We start from the raw sequence: 19,639 nt of genomic DNA, 5'->3' as shown, positions 1-19,639 counted from the left end.
TCACACAAGCTCTGAACTTTATGTGAGCGCATGGTGCAACTATATGTGTAAGGTAGTCTCAACGCAAGAGCTGCTCTCTTTTGAGGACGTCATTTGTGCCAGTCTCTATCGAGTTATCTCATTCTATCGCTTAAGAAAGACAGAGAGGTAAACATATTTAACGTCCTCAGCAGAGCTGACGAGACCACCTTATATATGGATTTGAACCATGTGCGAGCGCGCTCAGAGCGAAGAGAGGAAAGAAGAGGACAGAGAGAACGTTCGTCAACAGTGAAAGAGAGACAGGGATATGTACAATTTTCGATACGGTCATGTCACTTCAAAAAGAAACAAGAGAGAACGCTATAGTCGGGTTGGTGTTCCGACTATCTAATACCCGTCACTCGGCTAAATTTTTTTTGATTGCGTATAACTTTTTAATGAATAGTCTGATTTGAAAAATGTCTTCTACATTTCGATAGGTATAAAAATGCACTACAAAATTATATTTATACTTCTCGAAAATCTTTAAAGGTGTGGGCGCCAGACATATTTTAAAATCGTTAGTGGGCGTTAGAGAGGGCGTGGTGCTCGGCTGAAATAAACTTGTGCTGCGTCGGAAACGCTTCCTTCTAGCTGTTACATACTTTTGCACGAATACAATATACCCTTTTACTCCACGAGTAACGGGTACGATAAAGCTATTGTAACGTTGAGCTGTACATGAAGACGGCCAAAGAGAACTTTTTTTGAAAGGCAGGAACTAAATTGTAAAAAAAAAGAAATAACAACACTTAAACAAATCAACCAATGAATACTTTGATATTTTGAGCTGTACATGAAGACGGTCCAAAAAGAATATGAATGGGCAGGGGTCATTGTAACAAAAAAAAATAAAACAAGAAAGGAAGTTAACTTCGGCCAGCCGAAGTTTATATACCCTTGCAGGTATGCCTCCCTAAAATGTTGTTTTTACATTGACAAAAATAAAGCCTACTTTTTACAACGTTTTTTCTATTATTTTGTTGATCATTCCTAAATTAAAATTTGCGTTGTTTTTCAAATCCTTGCCTCGAGCCGGCTAACAATATATACATCTCTGAACTAATAGAAATGTAAGGATAAAATTTGGTCAGTAGAAAATTCCACCTAGAGCGGATTGACCTAAAAATCTAGAAAAATCAAATTAATTCTGAAATAATTAGGCGCAGAGTGTGACGTAAAAATTAAAACAAAAAACGACCCCAAAGTGCCCCAAAAATCGATTTTTTTTTTAATTCTTTCTTTTGCTATTTCTCTGTTATAAATGTTGTTAAAATGGTTTAAAAATGTGATGTTTATAATCTTATACCCGCAAATAACTTCATTTAAATCTTTTCGAGATTCAGCATCCTTAACCAAGTCCCCAATATTTTCAAATTGGCTAACCTGATGTGACGTCACGCCTCCCCATATGTTTGTATGTATGTTCTGGTGGCGCATGTATGTATGTATGTCCTGCTGACGCACTTTAAGTGTGACCGCGCAAGGGGAAAATGAAAATACCATAGCCAACACTCATAACACGTTTTAAATGTTAAATTTAAAAATATCGGTTGGCCTGACAGAAATCCCATTAAGATGAATTTTACAGTTTAAATTTTCCCTAAAATTGCTTTTATTTTTATAATGCAAAAAACTGATCAGCAAACTATTTATTAGTTTTCAAACGTTGAGATATTGACAAATTGTTCATTTGTAAAAAACATTATTTCGCTCCCTTGCACACGCACATGGACGAAATATATAAAAGCCACAAAATTAGTTTTTTATAAACACAATCCCTAGACATGTGCGTGTGTGTGCATTGCAGCTGACTTAGGAAGTTAAATTCGCTTAAATTCAAATTAATGATAATACTGATAACCTTTTGCGCACAACAAATTTATTTATTTATTTCTTTATTCGCCAACAGTAAAAAAAACCTTAACTGGCTACTAACTAATACTAAATTAAATACTAAGTGAGGCAAAATAATTATATAAGTTTTTCTTGATTAAATCTCTGGGGGAGCATGGGTCCAACCGATTGTGAGATGGTAACTTATTATAAAAATGCAGGGCTCTACACAACGGCTCATTGTGGGCATAATTGGCTCTGTAAGACGGTACAAAAAATGATTCAAACGTTCTTAAAGATCTACCAAGCACCGATAACCCTATGCTGCAGTGCAGGGCAGTCGGTTTCAGAGGTCAGCAAGTCAAATATGAAAACTAATGAACTGGTAGTTCTCCGATCTTCTAGGGAAGAAAGGTGAACATGCCGACATTTGGCAGAATAAGACGGGACCGGGTCATTGAAATTTAAGGACAGAAGGGCAAAACGTAGAAACTGTTTCTGTACACGCTCAAGCCGGTTTATGTGAATAGTACCCGTCGAATTCCAGATGAAAGAGGCATATTCCAGTTTTGACCTAATGAAGGCTGAATATAAGCTTAGCTTCGTTTAGGGACCTTTAAATTGCGCGGCATTTCTTTTTACAAAACCATACATAGGCCTCAGGAATAATATAGTTAATATGTTCAATGAACATAAATTTACTATCAAACATAACTCCTAGTTCCAGGGATTCATTTCTCAGGGACAGAATATGGGAGTCAATGGAATACGAGAAAAGGATATTAATTATTCGTTTACTGTACCTAACGAAGAAACATTTTGACAAATTCAGAGGCAAATTATTACGAGAACACCAATTTCCCACTCTTTCTAGGTCATTTTGAAGAAGGTCACTATCGGAGATAGAATTCACAGCTCTAAATATTTTAAGATCGTCAGCGAACAACAGGAATTCCGAGTTCTTTATGCAATAGCTAATATCATTTATGAAGACAATGAACAGCAACGGACCCAAAGCACTTCCCTAAGGAAGGCCAGAAGTTGCCACATATGGGTTAGAGTAAACAGCATTGCATTCAACTCTGTAAATCCGATCATCTAAATATGATTTGAACCAGCTAAGTAATTCTGAGTGAAATACCATTTTCTGCAGCTAAGCTAATAAAGCATTATGGGAGACTTTATCAAATGCTTTAGCGAAATCAGTGTAGACCACATCAACTTGATGATGACTGGGAAACGAGTGGGTGCAAAAATTATTGAACTTAGCTAAGTTTGTGGTAGTCGACCGTCGAGGCATAAAACCATGTTGGTTAGGACTGATGATCCGACCAACAAGAAAAGTTAGCTGCTTGGCTACAATTCCTTCGAACATTTTTGAGATATTGCTGAGCTTTGCAATTGGCCTATAATTTGAAACCATATTTTTTGAACCCGACTTGAATATAGGAGAAACAGTGGCCAGCTTCTATGCGTAAAAACACCAGTGGAAAGAGATAAATTAAAGATGATTTTAAGGGGCTCACAAAGAACACCTATACAATTTTTCAAAATAAATGGAGAAAGGCCATCACAATCTAATTTTTCTGACTCATTAAAGCTTTCAGCCGCCAGATGGCAATCAGAATCGGTGACATCCAAGCAACCAATATTTAACATAGTAGGAATGGCATTGAGCGAATCATCGTCATTCCACAGCGAACCCGGCTCAAAGTTAGATGCAAAGAACTTAACAAATAGATTAGCGACCCCAATATCCGTGGAGGCTGAATGATCTTCAAATGACATATGGGAAGGAAAGTAAGAAGATGTTCGTTTGGAATTGATAAAGTGCCAGAATGATTTAGGATTGGTGGTTAATTTACGCTCTATATCAGCAATATATTGGTTGTATAAGAATTTATTGCGGAACTCAAACTCACGCTTATGCTGTTTGTAACGGTCAAAGTCACCAGCATCACCGCTTTCTAAGTAGCGCTTATAGAATTTATTTCTAAGGTTTTTATATTTCTTTAGTCCTTGCGTGCACCATGGCAGTCTGTAACAACTTTGAACCCTAGTTTTAGCATATCTGCCCACAATAGTAGAGAGAAAAGAACTTCATAGCCTGTATTCACATCTGCATGCGAGAGGACCTCCGCCCATCTAATATTAGAAATATCGTTACGGATAGAATCTAAACTGCTAGAATTAATATAAGTAAAAGGCAAGCGAGAATTAATTGGGCGAAAAATATAACAAGTAATAGAGATTAACAAAGGCTTGCCATGAGCATCACACGCGACAAGTGGATTATCGCTGCAACATAAATTAATGCTTAAATCAGGATGTACAAAAATTAAGTCTAGAAGCTTATTTAAATTATTAAATACATGGTTAATCTGGACTAATGCCATACTAAGAAGCTCATCAATGACTAAGAGATGCAAGTTACTGGGAACCATTGCTGAGGACTCTGAATCATGAGCCCACACGAGCGAAGATAGGTTGAAGTCGCCCAAAACACATATGTACTGGCCTTCCTCCAGCTCCTGGTGTAGGTGGGCAATGTTATCAACGTGCGCTTTATACAGATCAAAACTGCTGCTAGGGGGTATATATGAGACTGTCAGGGAAATTGTTTCTGTAGGACCAGAGAGAGATACACAGATTTGATCAAGAAGAGAATCCTCATTCTGGAGACGAATAGCAGTGCAACAAAGTCCACGCCGCACAGCAACTAGAACGCCGCCACCCCTGGAGCATCTTGTTTTAACGGCATCACGATCCTTACGGAATACATGGTAAAGATTCGTATCGAAGAATTCATTATCAAAGTAATCCATGTTGAGCCAGGTTTCAACAAAAATGATGACGTCATGATCACATTGAGACGTTGCCAAGAAAAGGGAATGAGCTTTTGTACGCATACCACCGACATTTTGAAAATAAATATTGAAAGTTATATTATTTGTGCATGTACGGTCATCCCTGGTCATGCTATCAATACTTGGTCCAGCGTCATGGCCCGAATCCGTAAGAGGCCTTGCTGGGATCTTATCATAAGTATTAGAATTATTAATAAGAACCTTCAGTAAAGTAGTTGTGCGGATACGAATAGGCTGGTGATCATCGCTCCAAATATTTAGTGGGCGGTCATTATTAGCATTCCGAATATGACTGCACACAGGTGAATCCGCTCCTGTTAATAGTGCGCGAGAGCCCCCTCCAGCTGCCACAGCCCATTGTAGTTGTTGATGGGGAGAGCAACTCCAGAGAGCACCGGAAATAAGTGATGAGAAAGAAGCGCAAGGTGATGAGAGCGCAACTCCAAGGAGCGCGCCGATACTAGAGCTTGGCGGACGGCGAATGTCGCACAAAGCGGACAACAACACCTCCGGCTGATGTTGTTGACGATGCGACAGGAGAGAGGCGGAAGATGATGAGAGCGCTACTCCAAGGAGCGCGTCGATACTAGAGCCGGGCGGTTGGCGAAAGTCGCACAAAGCGGACAGCAACAGCTCCGGCTGATGATATTGACGATGCGACGGGAGAGAGGCGGAAGATGATGAGAGCGCAACTCCGAGGAGCGCGCCGATGTTAGAGCTTGGCTGATGGCAAAAGTCGCACAAAGCGGACAACAGCAGCTTTAGCTGATGCTGTAGACAATGCGACGGGAGAGAGGCGGAAGATGATGAGAGTACAACTCCGAGGAGCGCGCCAATGTTAGAGCTTGGCGGACGGCGAATGTCGCACAAAGTGGACAACAACAGCTCCGGCTGATGTTGTTGACGATGCGACAGGAGAGAGGCGGAAGATGATGAGAGCGCTACTCCAGATGATGAGAGCGCCGATATTAGAGCCGGGCGGTTGGCGAAAGTCGCACAAAGCGGACAGCAACAGCTCCGGCTGATGATGTTGACGATGCGACTGGAGAGAGGCGGAAGATGATGAAAGCGCAACTCCGAGGAGCGCGCCGATGTTAGAGCTTGGCGGACGGCGAATGTCGCACAAAGCGGACAACAACAGCTCCGGCTGATGTTGTTGACGATGCGACAGGAGAGAGGCGGAAGATGATGAGAGAGCAGTGACCGAGGCTTGCAAAAAATGTCCCGCAAAAGTATCGACGCCAGTGGCGCCGATTACTAGGGGTTTTTTGATGGATGAATCGACGTTGAAGTTTGTGCAGGTTCCCGCAAATTGGGTACGATTTTATCCACGTCCATAACGGCCCGTTCTCTATGAATAAATCTTTTGACCTTAACTGAGTTTGGCTAAAAATCTTTCTTGAAGACTGAATCATAAAGGTGATCAGGGATACCAAGCTTGAAATTTACAAACTTTAAAGTTGCAACGTCAAAATCTTTTTTTACAAGTTTTACACAAGTGAAAGAATTAGCGTCCACATTAAGCTTGGTGGACACATATTTTAAAACAGCAGCAGGATCGGTAGCTGTTGCAAACTTTCCGACATGCAAGAATTTATTACTTGGCAATACGTGAAGATCTTCGGCATTAGGGGCCACTCCAACAATATGCTTATTGGGCTTGTTGTTGTTCCTTCTCTTCTTATTTCGAACTTGTATGAAGTTTCCTCTCCCGATATCCAGGGCATGATTAGATGGGTCAACGACCGCGGAAGACGTAGCAGCAGCAGCCGCATATGACTGGGGAGCTGCAGTTACGTTGGCAGGCCTCGGTTGACGAGGCTTAAGATTTATGTTTTGATTTTGATTCAATGCATCCAAAAATTTATTATTGAGGCCCTGATATAAGCATTCCAGGGCTTGCAGTTTAGCATCAAGTTCATCAATTTTAGAATGCGAATCATTCGCAACCACACAGGTGTCACATTGCCACAGTATATTTGGATTTAATAGAATTTTTATCACATCGTCCGGGAGGTCAACGCAAGAAGTATGATAAGCGCGCCGGCACAAAGAAGAACAGCGGATAGCATCCGAAGCGCGAAGCTGAGCCTGTGTAACATCGGTATTGCACTCGGGGCAGCGGTGAAGCAACATAGCGAGAATTATAAGCACGTCCGAACGCAAAGAAAGCTAGCTGACGATTGCAGTTACATTTCTACAACAGATCGAAGACATTTTCTTATAAATTTTTGTGTTTTACAATGCAAATAGCATTAAAGTATTCAAAAAAAATCTCTTACCCTTCCTTACACGTGCCTCATATTGTTTAAACAAATGGAAATGTTTAAACAATTTGATTTACGGCATCCCCTTCCACCTACCTTCCTTATCTTCTATTATTAATATAATTCTAATCAAGGTGAAAAATTAATGGAAAAAACATACAGAAGCAAAATATCAATGGTAAAATGCAGTAATATGGAAATTCTTTTCTTAATGCTGTTTTTTAAATTAGTCAAATACATAAAGCAGAACATTGCTTCGCATAAATATTGGTTTCCCTTATAAGAGTTGTCTACTGTGGATACCTTCCAAAAACCCCCGTTAACTAATTCGCCAAGAGTATTTGGTTTTTATTTACCTTTTCGTTACCTATAAATAATATACTCTCTAATTTTATAGAGAGCTATCTTTTCGAGAGAGATCTATCTTTAAGCAATTTTTTGTTCTACTTTTTATTTTAAGAAAACAAGTTTATTTTTTAGATTTGCACGCTAATCGATTAGGAATTTAATTACATGCTCAACCCAGTATAAAATTCTATATTTAAACAATATGTTTTGGGCAACGTACTAATGTTATGAAGAAATTAATGTAAGGATTTGTGTCGAAAAATGAATTTCTTTTTTCTGTTCTGTGCAGCTGATAACTTACGCAAGCAATAAGAATTTTAGGATTTTTTTATGCAAGTTTTTATATATTTCTTAAGTAGTTTTCTTAGGACAATATACTGCTGTTTTTACGGAAATAAAGGAAAAAAGTTATGATAAAATATTTTCTTGGCTTATATGCCTAATAAAATGAATTTTTTAAATGTAAAATAAAAACCAAATATAAATATATGCCGTGAATGACGCCGTTCCCATATCGACTGCTGTGATAATGCCCTGGAATCCGTACTCGTAGCAGCAGCAAGCCCGGAAGAGACAATTTTAAGCAGCAACCAATACAAAACTAATCTTTAATCTACCGTCGCTTCGCACTGAAATTGAAAGTGAGCCAATTTTGTTTTTAGCACTTAAAATCAGGGACCGTAATCATTATAAGTGATATAATAAACATCAATATTTAATGATTATTTATTGATTTTTATACATTTTACTTCATTTTAATAATTATTTGTTGAGTTTTTATCAATCGCTCAAAGAATAATTATTATTATTGTGAGCGAAAAAAATATCGATCAAAAAATAATGATTATTTTATTTATTTTAGTTATTCCCGTTACTCGTAGAGTAAAAAGGTATATTGTATTCGTGCAAAAGTATGTAACAGCTAGAAGGAAGCGTTTCCGACCCCATAAAGTATATATATTCTTGATCAGGATCACTAGCCGAGTCGATCTAGCCATGTCCGCCTGTCTGTCCGCCTGTCTGTCTGTCTGTCTGTCTGTCTGTCTGTCTGTCTGTCTGTCTGTCTGTCTGTCTGTCTGTCTGTCTGTCTGTCTGTCTGTCTGTCTGTCTGTCTGTCTGTCTGTCTGTCTGTCTGTCTGTCTGTCTGTCTGTCCGTATGAACGCTGAGATCTCGGAAACTATAAAAGCTAGAAGATTGGCATTTTGCATGAATATTCTAGGAGCTCCTACGCAGCGCAAGTTTGTTTCAAAAAGGTGCCACGCCCCCTCTAACGCCCACAAGCCCCCTTTAACGCCCACAGTTTTGAAGCTATTATAAATATAGTAACTGATATGTATTCGCTTCGTCAATACCTATCGATTGGCCAAGTAAAAAATTGCCACGCCCACTCTAACGCCCACAAACCCAATAAACGCTTAAACCTGGCCAGCGCCTACATTTACGCCTTTCATGACCAGTAGTACCAATATCTGGCGGTAGATGGCGCAATACAATATACACTAGCGCCATCTAAGAAATGGCATTGGAAAAAATCTGCCTTTTTTTCTCTGGGTACTCTAATTCACATTATGTTAATGCAAATTTTAAATTATTTGAAATAGGGCGCGCATTTTGTCTCTTTTTGCTAGTATACGTTTTTCACAAGTGCATTAGAGTGCGCTAGAGAGAGACGGAAGATGTGCTAGGCAGAATTGAAAGTTCTAGAAAGCCTCTTCTAGAAAGAGATCCCTGGGTAAAAATCGAGCGGCGAAAAACATATAAGAAGGCATATTTCTATTAAGTTGTTTAGCTGAGTAACGGGTATCTAATAGTCGAGGCACTCGACTATAGCGTTCTCTCTTGTTTTCTTTGGAAAAAAGTGAATGCTCAACGTTATAAACCATCGCTAGGGATCGGTATTTTTTGGTATTTTGGCGTGTAAAAATGTGTACATTATCGAGAATGTAGAAATACGGCAATTGGAATGTGCAGGTGGCTGCACCACTGTTTATACGTCAATTATGGTCAGTCTGTGGTTTGTAGTCATTGCCTTAGTATGGGTCGTAAGCGGAGTTTTGTTTCTCGGAGCTTTTTTCATTTCCACGTGGAAATGAACGAGTCAAAATGTAAAATCTGTGGAAAAACGTATTCGGGAAACTACAACTCTAACCTTGAACGTCACCTTAAGTCCCAGCACAATGAAATTTATAAGTCTGAGATGGCCCAGCAAGAAGAAGATCGAATTCCGGAAAGGAAAATAAAGTTTTCTTCGACTATGACCCAAAGTGCAGTCAAGGACGCATGTGTTGATCTGGTTACGGTCGAAAAAATGCCATTTACTGTTCTGGACTCCAAAGCATTTAAGACGTTGACTGAGCAAATTTTTTCCGGTCTGAATATGCCTGCTATAACTTCCAGAAATGTTATGGATGTGGTTGCAGAGAAATATGAAAATATTAAGGAAAAACTCACAAGTACAATGAAAAACAAAATTATTTCCTTAAAAATGGATACAGCCACTCGATGCAATCGTGGCATTCTTGGAGTAAATGCTCAATTTTATAATGGAGGTGAAATTTTTGTATGCACTTTGGGACTCATAGAGCTCAATAACAAGCATACTAGCCAAAATTTGTGTGCAGAGGTTTCTTCTATTTTGAATAGCTTCGGTCTAACTAAAAACCAAATATACGCCGTAACAACAGACAACGGGCGTAATATGACAAAAGCAGTTGATCTCCTGAGCCAGTCGGTCGATAGTGATGAAGACGACGACCTTGATCGCTTTTTTGATGATTATGAAAGTGATGAAGATGAATCTGAGCAACGGTTGGATGATGAAAACCTTCTTAGGGGCATACGAATTCACTCAATTCAAGCAGTTAAGTGTGCTGCTCACACATTACAGCTCGCTATTGAGGACTTTTATCAAAAGCTGGAGTCACTTGATGTTATAAACAAGGCCCGAAAGATTGCTAAGACTTTGATACCTCCCTTGTCCGTCCTATATTGGAATATTGTTCTTCGGTTTGGAGCCCACAATACCAAGTGCACATTGACCGTATAGAGTCAGTTCAAACAAAATTTCTTCTGTTTTCTCTTGGTAATTTGAATTGGGATCAAAACGTAAGGCTACCTTCCTACCAGAGTAGATTATTATTGCTTAATTTACCAACACTTGCAAATCGTAGAATAATGCTCGGTACTATTTTTATGCATAATCTTATAAGAGGTGAAATTGATTCTGTAGAACTTGTAAGCCGCCTAACTTTTAATGTTCCCTTTAGAGCCGGTTTCTCGAGTGCCGGCTAACATTTCTCGAACAGATAAAGTCCCTGCTAAGGCATTTTGGCTTTCTCGAGCACCAATGTGAGAGCTAACTTTGACAGGGACTCGGAGTCCCTGTTAAGCGTTTTCGGCTCGATAGAAAGACAGCTGATTTCCCAAAGCCAACTATGAAGAAGAAACGAAATCACAGCTGACTTTTCCTTTGAATTATACCCAAACAGCTGATGAAATAATCGAAGCACGCCATTTTTTGCGCTTCACAACACAATTCTGTGCGTAAACAGCACTCTGTAATTGGTTCTCGTTCAGATAAATTAAAGCAGTCGAGAAAGCGGATTTGCTTTTACGAACAGTTTATCTGGTATTTAGGTTTTTCGAACAGATAGCTATCAGGGACTTTGACAGAGACTCGAGAAACCGGCCCTTAGACGAACACAAAATTGTCATTTACCCCGTTGTACATCAAATTTTAGTCTGCACGACCCCTTTCTTGGATGCCCTCAACTGATTCAAGTGCTCTCGTTCATACCACAGCACATGAGTTTATACACGGTCTTTATGATCTTTCATTAGGACAACTGAAATCAGTCACCTTATTTTTGCCTCGGAGTTCGAAAATGCATATGTAACTCGAATTGCCCTCTCTCCAATCCTGAAGATGCGTATCATCCTACACTTGAGGTTACTTTAGAAGCATAAGCTCCATTACTGTTAAGTAGAACAGTTTTATGGTTTACTATATTCATCCTTCGATTCGTTTGTTCGCTCATTTCCCACTGGAAACGAGTCTCATAAGCCTCCGTGGTTCTCTCGTCGACTCTCTTTCCTTAAAAACTCCATGTCTAGACTTTTTAAGAAATATAAAAAAACCGTGCTGCAAGTTGACCATTCTAGGTCTCTAATTGCTCGTTCAAATTTTTTAGTCCACAATTCCGATTGTTACAACAGTAAGTAACTGTTAACCGTTGCAGAATCAAATTCCAAGACAATCCCAAGCATTCGTTAATTCGAAACGAAAATCGCAACAATTTCCATCTTGCCTTCATCTTGATACAGTATCCGCCTCTAGTGACTTCGATATTGCGAACTTATTCGCAAAATAATTCCAGTCCACGTACTCATCTTCTAGTGACGATAACACCTCTTCCTACCCATACCCTCTTCCTCACTACAACGGTTTTTTCACACCCCTAATTAGTTAGGATGATGTTTTACAAAATTTTCAAACAATCAAGACGCCTTTCTCTTCTGGCCCTGATCTTGTACCGAGCTATATCTTAAAAAAATGTGCCGATGCTTTATGCAAACCGGTATCTAAACTTTTTCAGATTTCCTTTCTTCAATCATTTTTCCCTGAAGTTTTGAAGGAATCTTTTATCATTCCACTTCATTAAAAACTACCGTGGTATTGCAAAACTAAGCGCGATCCCGAAGACTTTCGAAGAGTCTATTACCGCTCAGCTCCAGCACCAATGCAGCTCAGTGGTGTCCCCAACTCAACATGGCTTTATGAAACGAAGATCAACGACAACAAATCTTCTTGAGTTTACTTAAGTCATCAGAAGCGCTTTTAAAAATGATAATCAAACCGATGTTATTTTTACGGCCCTTAGTAAAGCTTTCGATTCCGTGAACCATCAGTTATTATTGAAAAAATTAATACTATGAGGATTCCCAATCACGTTGACTAAGTGGATCTCAGCTTACCTGACGAACCAGACTCAGTTGCTTTTAAAATAACAGTCTCTAACCTTGCTCACGTGACCTCTGGTGTTCCGCAAAGGAGCCACCTAGGACCCTACTGTTTGGAATTTTCATAAAAAAAATTCGTTATCGAATCCCGATTCCCAGGCACTTTTGCAAGCTGACCACAACTTAAATTTCTCTAATCACATTGGTATCAAGTTAGTAAAGCAAAAGGAGTTTTTGCAAACTATTTCAGCCTTTTTCTTCTTCACTCTTCACAGCATTTTTTATTGCAGCATGCCGAATGAAAAAATTTTAGAAAGTGTATTTAATGACGACTGTGATAATTTTTCGTCACAAATGTTGATATCAGAACTTTTGTATGTTGAAGGTGCGATCGTCACTAGTTTTTTACCTCGTTCAGAGGTTTTTTTATTTGATATCAGAAGTTTTTGTTTGTTTACTTTTGCTCTCATAGGAGCTAATATATACATTTAAATTTAAATTGGGCAATCATAATTTTAAATCTATTGTATTTAAACGAATTAAGTTAAAAAGGAGTTCAAGTATTTCAAAATACCTTTTAAACAAAGTATGTAGCTTTAGTAGTGTAGAACTTACAAACTAACGAAATTTACCTTTTTTTTAGTTTTTTTTCCCGTTAAAGTAACGGGTTTTTACAAAAGTCGTAGAGCAAAAGATTCCTATATGGAACTGTTAAATGCAAATTTACTGATTTCGTGACCCTAAAATACAGTTTGCACACCCACGCACAAAATTCAATGCTCAGTGGCTATTTTCGTTTCTGAATTACTTTTAAACGTGATTTGATCCAAATGTCTAATTTTTCACTTTTACACTTTCACCGCTATCTCTCCCAAACCAATTGATTTTCTTAAGGTCTTGGTATGCAATCCTTTAAGTTTTAGTAATACCTTTAATTTGGTGTATTACTCATTACGATCGGACTATCACAGCAGATTTTCAATTTGGCGGCTATATAATAGTAGTCGCCTTCGCACACTCTCCCTGTGCGCTTCGTCACTACATGGACTGCCGTCCATAGTGATATATAAACTAATTCGCGTAGTAACGGCAACGCAGGAGAAGAGAGGTTGGAGAAAGCTGTGAAAGAGAGGGAGGAGAGAAGTACGGAGAGAGTTTGAAGTGTTGGAAAAGAGCGATAGTTGGAGAGCGGAGCGGAGAGAGGCTACTAGGTGAGCTACACGAGTCAGGCGATGAGCTATAGGAGTCACTTCATTTCTTATGAGATAAGTAGGTCATGGCATGGAGCTATGTTTCATAGGAGTCATGAGCTATAGGAGTCATGACTTGAAAAACATGGATAAATCGAATGGCTCATGAAATCAAAGGAAGCTATGACTCTACTCATGTAGGACTTTAATTGAGAAACACGAAAAAAATTGCATTTATACTTCTCTGATTTTAAAATCGGTTGTGGGCGTTAGAGGGAGCGAGGCGCTCTGCTGAATTAAACTTGCGCTGCGTAGGAAGCCAAAGAATATGTGTGGGAAATCCCAACCTTCTAGCTTTTGACAGACAGCCAGACATGCGGACAGACAGACAGACAGACAGACATGGCTATAGCGATTCGGCTAGTGACCCTGATCAAGAATATATATACTTTATAGAGTCAGAAACGCTTCTTTCTCCCTGTTACACATTTTTTCACGAACACAATATACCCTTTTAACGGGTATAAATATCTTCTACATTTCAATAGGTACTGATAAACACAAAAAAACTGCATTTTCACTTTTCCGAAATCTTAAAGACGTAAAAATAAAAAAAAAATCCTCAACAGAGGGAGGCATTCGGATATCTCTGCATTTTCTTGGATCACGGGCAGTCACGCAATACATATTTGGTGGGACAAACACACATAAAACTTATCAAAAACCTCTAGACATTGTTTTTCCAAAACGTTGTAATCAATTACACCAGTTTACAAAAAAAAAATCGATGAAATATACCATGAATGAAACTTTTGTTTTCCGGTAAAATTATTTTTTTGGATAATTTTTTTTTAAGTGTAAAAAACGTGTTTGACCCTTTTTTAATTTCTAACTTGAGTTGTGACTAACCGATTTTAACCATAAAAGACTCATTTAATAATAATAGAATGCCCTCCAACTTTCTTATACTTAGTAACTACACTTCGTCAAAGTTGAAAAAGTTAGAAAAAATGCAAAAATGCTGGCATAAGTGGCTTCGTTAAAAATAAAAACCTAAAAACCGAAATTATTTTTATGACTTATACTTAAAGATACATCTTTAAGTCAACTAACACGACCGTCAATCAATAGTTTGATTTTATATTGATTTTTTACGTTGGGAAAAACGGGTATTACAGCCCTGTTAGAGACCTGTTGTTTCAGCTAACAGCTGTTAACGGCCAAAAAAACACCGTTGGCGCAAGCTTCAAAAATAAATCAAATTAATTTGCTGGTGGATTGCAATGATCAATAGCTTGTTGTTTTTGTCAAAGCACCTTCTACCAGTAGAAGTTATAAAAATAATTTCGGTTTTTAGGGGTGTATTTTTAACGAAGCCATTTATGCCTGGTCATTTTTCGGTAAATTTTCCGAAATAAGGAAATCTTTCGAATTCCTGTGTCAGCAGCGGTTTTGATCGGTTGGTTTAGAAACCAACCAACAAATCCGTCACCGGTTTCTGTGACACCCCCGATTTATAGTTTATTGCTTCAGTGACAGATACATATTTTTAGTGAATTGCAACGCAGTGAAGGATCGGGCAACTATATCTAATAGCTGCAATAGGAAGGATCGGAAAAAAGAACGTTAAAAAAATTCTAGCTTCGGTGTTATTTGGAATATAACCTTTTACTCTTGGGGATATTATTTCTTAAATATTTCTGAATTTCGAATTAAATATTTAAAAAAGCGGACTACTATATCATATAACTGCCATCGGAACGATCGAAAAATTAATGGGAAATGTGATTAATGTGACTAGTGCTACAAATATAAGTGTAAACTTGCTGTGCTAGGATAAAAATAAATAAAATAAATAAAATTAAATTGAAAAATATCGTAAAAAAAAAAAAAAAAAAATTAATAGGAAATAAATTTTAGCTTTTTTAGTGTTTATTGTATTCTTTTCTACTCTAGGACATGACTCTATTTAAATATTTCCGAATTTCAATTTTATTTTTATCAAAATCGGACGACTAAATCATATAGCTGCCATAGGAACGATCGAAAAATTAATGGGAAATTAAATGGAAACAAATTATGGTAGGTAGGTAGAAGTGGTGAGGTCCTCTCTGAGAGCCTCCAAGTAGAGCTGAGCTCCGTTTTGATCCACACCCTCGTAAATTGTTGTCTCCGCGTTCTCTTCAGTACCAGCCTGCATCATTTAGAAAACCTAGGATTGCAGTTATCCTCTGCTTTCCTATTTCTCCCAATGATTCCAGCTGATACGCCCCGAAGTATCTCGCCCTGATATGGTTTAGTGCTGGGCAATGACACATCATGTGCTCAGGTGTCTCCTGTGTGTCTGTTTCTTTGCAGCTCCTGCAATTAGCATTGCACACTGGGCCAGAAAGTTAATTTTTTGGCCAAAAATCTGTAATTTCTTTCCTAGGACAGTTAGAAGGATGCAGTTTTTTGCGTTTTTTTCTTAAAAGATTGAACTTTCCAACGAACTACAAGTAAAATTTCTTGGAATTTTATATGATATAGATAATCCAGACCAAAGTCGGAAAATTTTACGTACTTTTCGGTTTTTTATTTTTAAAAAAATAACTAGAAGACGCACTTCTTTCATTTTCGAAAACAATAAAGTATGAGATAAAACAAACTAAAAAAATTAACATCACTAAAAAATATTATGTCATTTAAGATTTATGAACCGTTAAAAAGTGCAACTTTCGGAGGCTCCCACATCAACGTTTATCAAACAATCGATTTAAAAAAAATTTCTATTTTTTTGTTCTTGTTACCTTTTAAGTTTTATATAATCAAATTATGTAAAAAAAATTGTTTAAAAATATTGTTTTTTGATTTGTTTAATGTTAATTTGACATATTCTGAAGTCATCACAAAAGTATGCTACATTTTTATTTGCATAGTCCTGATTAAATAGATAGATATAGGTTTGGAAAATACCATGATCGATTAGTGTACTTAAAAAGTAGATTTAAGATGTTAGTCACACTAAAATCACGCCAAATGTCCACTAAAACCTGAAGAAAAAAGTACGGCATACTTTTGGGCTCTCTAGCAAAGCTCTTCAAAATAGCTCGACTTTGAGTTAAGCCTTCAATTAAAACTAAAATTACCGGCAACTAAGGCAAAACCGCATCGAGTCGGTGGGCTACGCTTTTAGTAAATTGATCAACGAATTTTTTTTTGAAGGAATGAACTAATTTGGGGATGGCACTCGAAGGCACTCGAAAAGCAAAGTACTCATTTGCTAAAAAAAAGCGTAAAAATTAACAATTACATTTATTTTAGCAAACAAGTAAGACATACGAGCTATATTATATTTTTTACTTGTTGAAAATAATCCCTTCTGCAAGTTTCGGAAAGAAGTCGAACAGCAACATCAGCATCTTTGACTTCTAAATTTTTTTTCATTTCCATCAATATTTTATGAATTTTTCACTTTGAAAATATGGTAAAAGAAAACTACTTGCCCGAATTCTTTGAAACTTTGGCATAAATTAGTTTAATGTATTATAAAAAGGATCGCAAACTCAATTTGGTCATTTTCTTAAAAAAGAAAAACGTATTTTTGGCCAAAAATCTGATCGGCTGGCCCAGTGTGCATTGTACGGAAGCCCCATCTTCATGGCTTGCGTGCCAATGGCCCAATGGCCTGTGATGAGTGCCGTGATCCTTCTAATATCCCTTTTGCTTTTGGATATTAGTTCTCGAGTTCTCTTGCTATTGATGGTTGGCCAGCAGAGCTTTGATCTCCTGAGACCCTGCTTTTCTGACCAACTTTTACTAGCTAGTGTTTTGTAGTGTTCGTGAATCCTTGCTTGGACTGTATTAAGGGATTCAGGTAGACTAGTTGTATAGGAGTCGTCTGCCGACCCCTTTCGTGCAAGTTCATCCGCCTTTTCGTTTCCTGGTATATCATTGTGCCCTGGCACCCATGTTATCTGTACATGGTTGTATGTTGCTAGTATGTTGAGAGCCGACTTGCAATCGGCTACTAGTGTCGAGTTGGTTCTTGCTGCTGCGAGAGATTTGATAGCCGCTTGGCTATCCGAGTATATCCGTACCTTGGTATTCCTGAGGCATTGCTGAATCGAAAGCTTGGCTGCTTCCAAAATAGCGAGTACCTCAGCCTGAAAAACTGTCGCTGATTCTGGGAGGTGGAATTTCGATTCTATCCCCCAGCTTTCAGCGAAAATTCCAGCCCCTACACCACAGTCCATCTTGGAGCCGTCAGTGTAGAGTGATACCTCATCTTGTCCGGTTACTCTGTCATTCTCCCAGTCTTCCCTCGTTGGAAAGGTAGTCGTAAATCCGTTTCCAAATCTTATCTCCGCTGTCATATAATCCGTCTTGTTCTTTGCCAGATAGTTGTTGTCCTCTAAGATACGGCAGTGCCCTGTGTGGTAGCCTTTCCAGCAATTACTTGCCTTCAGTCTGGCCGCACTCTGCGCTGCCGTATCCTTTATGAAAAGTTCTATCGGCATTATATCCAGAATAGTGTTCAACGCGGCAGCCGGGCATGATCTTAATGCCCCTGTAGCTCCTGCGCAAGCTGATCTTTGTATTCTTGTCAGCTTGGCAATATTGTATGCTCTTGTCAGGGCTGGCCACCAGACTAGTGCCCCGTATGTGAGAATTGGCCTTACCACTGCTGTATAAAGCCATAATATTATCTTAGGGTGTATACCCCAGTTTTTGCCAAACATTTTCCTGCACGAGTAGAATGCTATGCTGGCCTTTCTTACTCGTTCCGTGATGTTCAGTTTCCACGAGAGCTTCGGGTCTAGTATCACTCCTAGATACTTAGCCTTATCCGATAGCTCGAGTTCGATTCCATCTATTTTTGGTTTGCTGTATGTTGGGATCTTTGTTCTTCGCGTGAAGAGCATCAACAAATTATAGCTCCGTTGGTTTTTATTGTATTTGCTTCTACTGTAGGATATGATTATACCCGTTACTCGTAGAAAAAAAGGGTATATTGTATTCGTGCAAAAGTATGTAACAGCTAGAAGGAAGCGTTTCCGACCCCATAAAGTATATATATTCTTGATCAGGATTACTAGCCGAGTCGATCTAGCCATGTTCGTCTGTCTGTCTGTATGAACGCTGAGATCTAGGAAACTACAAAAGCTAAAAGGTTAAGATTTTCCACACATATTCTTGGGCTTCCTACGCAGTGCAAGTTTATTTCAGCCGAGCGTCACGCCCTCTCTAACGCCCACAATCGCCCACTAACGATTTTAAAATGTGTCCTGCGCCCACATCTTTAAAGATTTCCGAGAAGTATAAATGCAATTTTGTTGGGTATACTTAAACCTATCGAAATGTAGAAGACATTTTTCAAATCGGACCATTCATCAAAAATTTATACGCAATTGTTTATATATCTATCTCTCTCGCACTCCCTTTAGCTGAGGGACGGGTATTAGATAGTCGGGACACCAACCCGACTATAGCGTTCTCTCTTGTTTTTTTTGTAAAATTTCCGAATTTTGAATTAAATTCATTAAAAATCGGACGACTATATTACAGAGCTGCCATAGGGAAGGATAAATTAAAATTTTTGCGATTTGTAAGTTAATAGGAACAATCTGAAAGGGTATATAAGCTTCGGCTGGCCGAAGCTAGCTTCCTTTCTTGTTTATACTCTTTTCTGCCCGCCATAACATCGGGAATACTAACCTCTTAGCCACTTTTAACTGCGATTTTATTCTGATAAACTAGTTACAATTGATTTTCTAAAGATATATTATATTTAACATTATAGGTAGCAACAGCATTAAGAGAAATGAGACGAGTAGATGACGAAATGAAAAAACGTGATAAAATGTTTGAGCAATTTACCACCATCCACACAAACCCTTTAGCTGATTGTGAGAGGTAAGTTTATGTATAAGTAATTTCAGATTGATTTTTATACCCTTGCAGAGGGTATTATAATTTTGGTCAGAAGTTTTTAACGCAGTGAAGGAGACGTTTTCGATTTTGTATTAATTATATTAAATATACTTTTTAACATTTAAAATTTTCAGATCGGACCATTTAATTTAAAGTAACGACCAAATAATGGAATTCAAGCATTGCCAGCAGTCGCTTTGCTGCACGCATGTCTAGCGTTCTCTCTTGTTTTTTTCT

At 38.3% G+C, this 19,639-nt stretch overlaps 2 protein-coding genes across 13 annotated transcripts in view; one reads left to right on the top strand and one right to left on the bottom strand.

Moving 5' to 3' along the window:
- The window catches only part of Myo81F (Myosin 81F), a 1,428,838-nt gene that overhangs the window by 463,444 nt on the left and 945,755 nt on the right, over positions 1–19,639 (top strand). For all 12 annotated transcript variants that reach the window (XR_011419017.1, XM_070216714.1, XM_070216710.1 and 9 more), the window contains one exon: positions 19,272–19,384. Coding sequence is in view for 11 of the 12 variants with exons in the window: in XM_070216714.1 (XP_070072815.1) it covers positions 19,272–19,384 (113 nt within the window). In the remaining variant the exon portion in view is untranslated. The remainder of the gene's footprint in view (positions 1–19,271; positions 19,385–19,639) is intronic.
- Positions 1–19,639, bottom strand: part of LOC138913340 (uncharacterized) — a 275,105-nt gene that overhangs the window by 183,415 nt on the left and 72,051 nt on the right. The gene's annotated exons all lie outside the window — the stretch shown is intronic.

The sequence above is a fragment of the Drosophila takahashii genome, chromosome 3R (genome assembly GCF_030179915.1).
Source record: "Drosophila takahashii strain IR98-3 E-12201 chromosome 3R, DtakHiC1v2, whole genome shotgun sequence".
In the NCBI taxonomy this organism is placed as follows: domain Eukaryota; kingdom Metazoa; phylum Arthropoda; class Insecta; order Diptera; family Drosophilidae; genus Drosophila; species Drosophila takahashii.
This window is presented reverse-complemented; position numbering and strand designations above follow the sequence as displayed.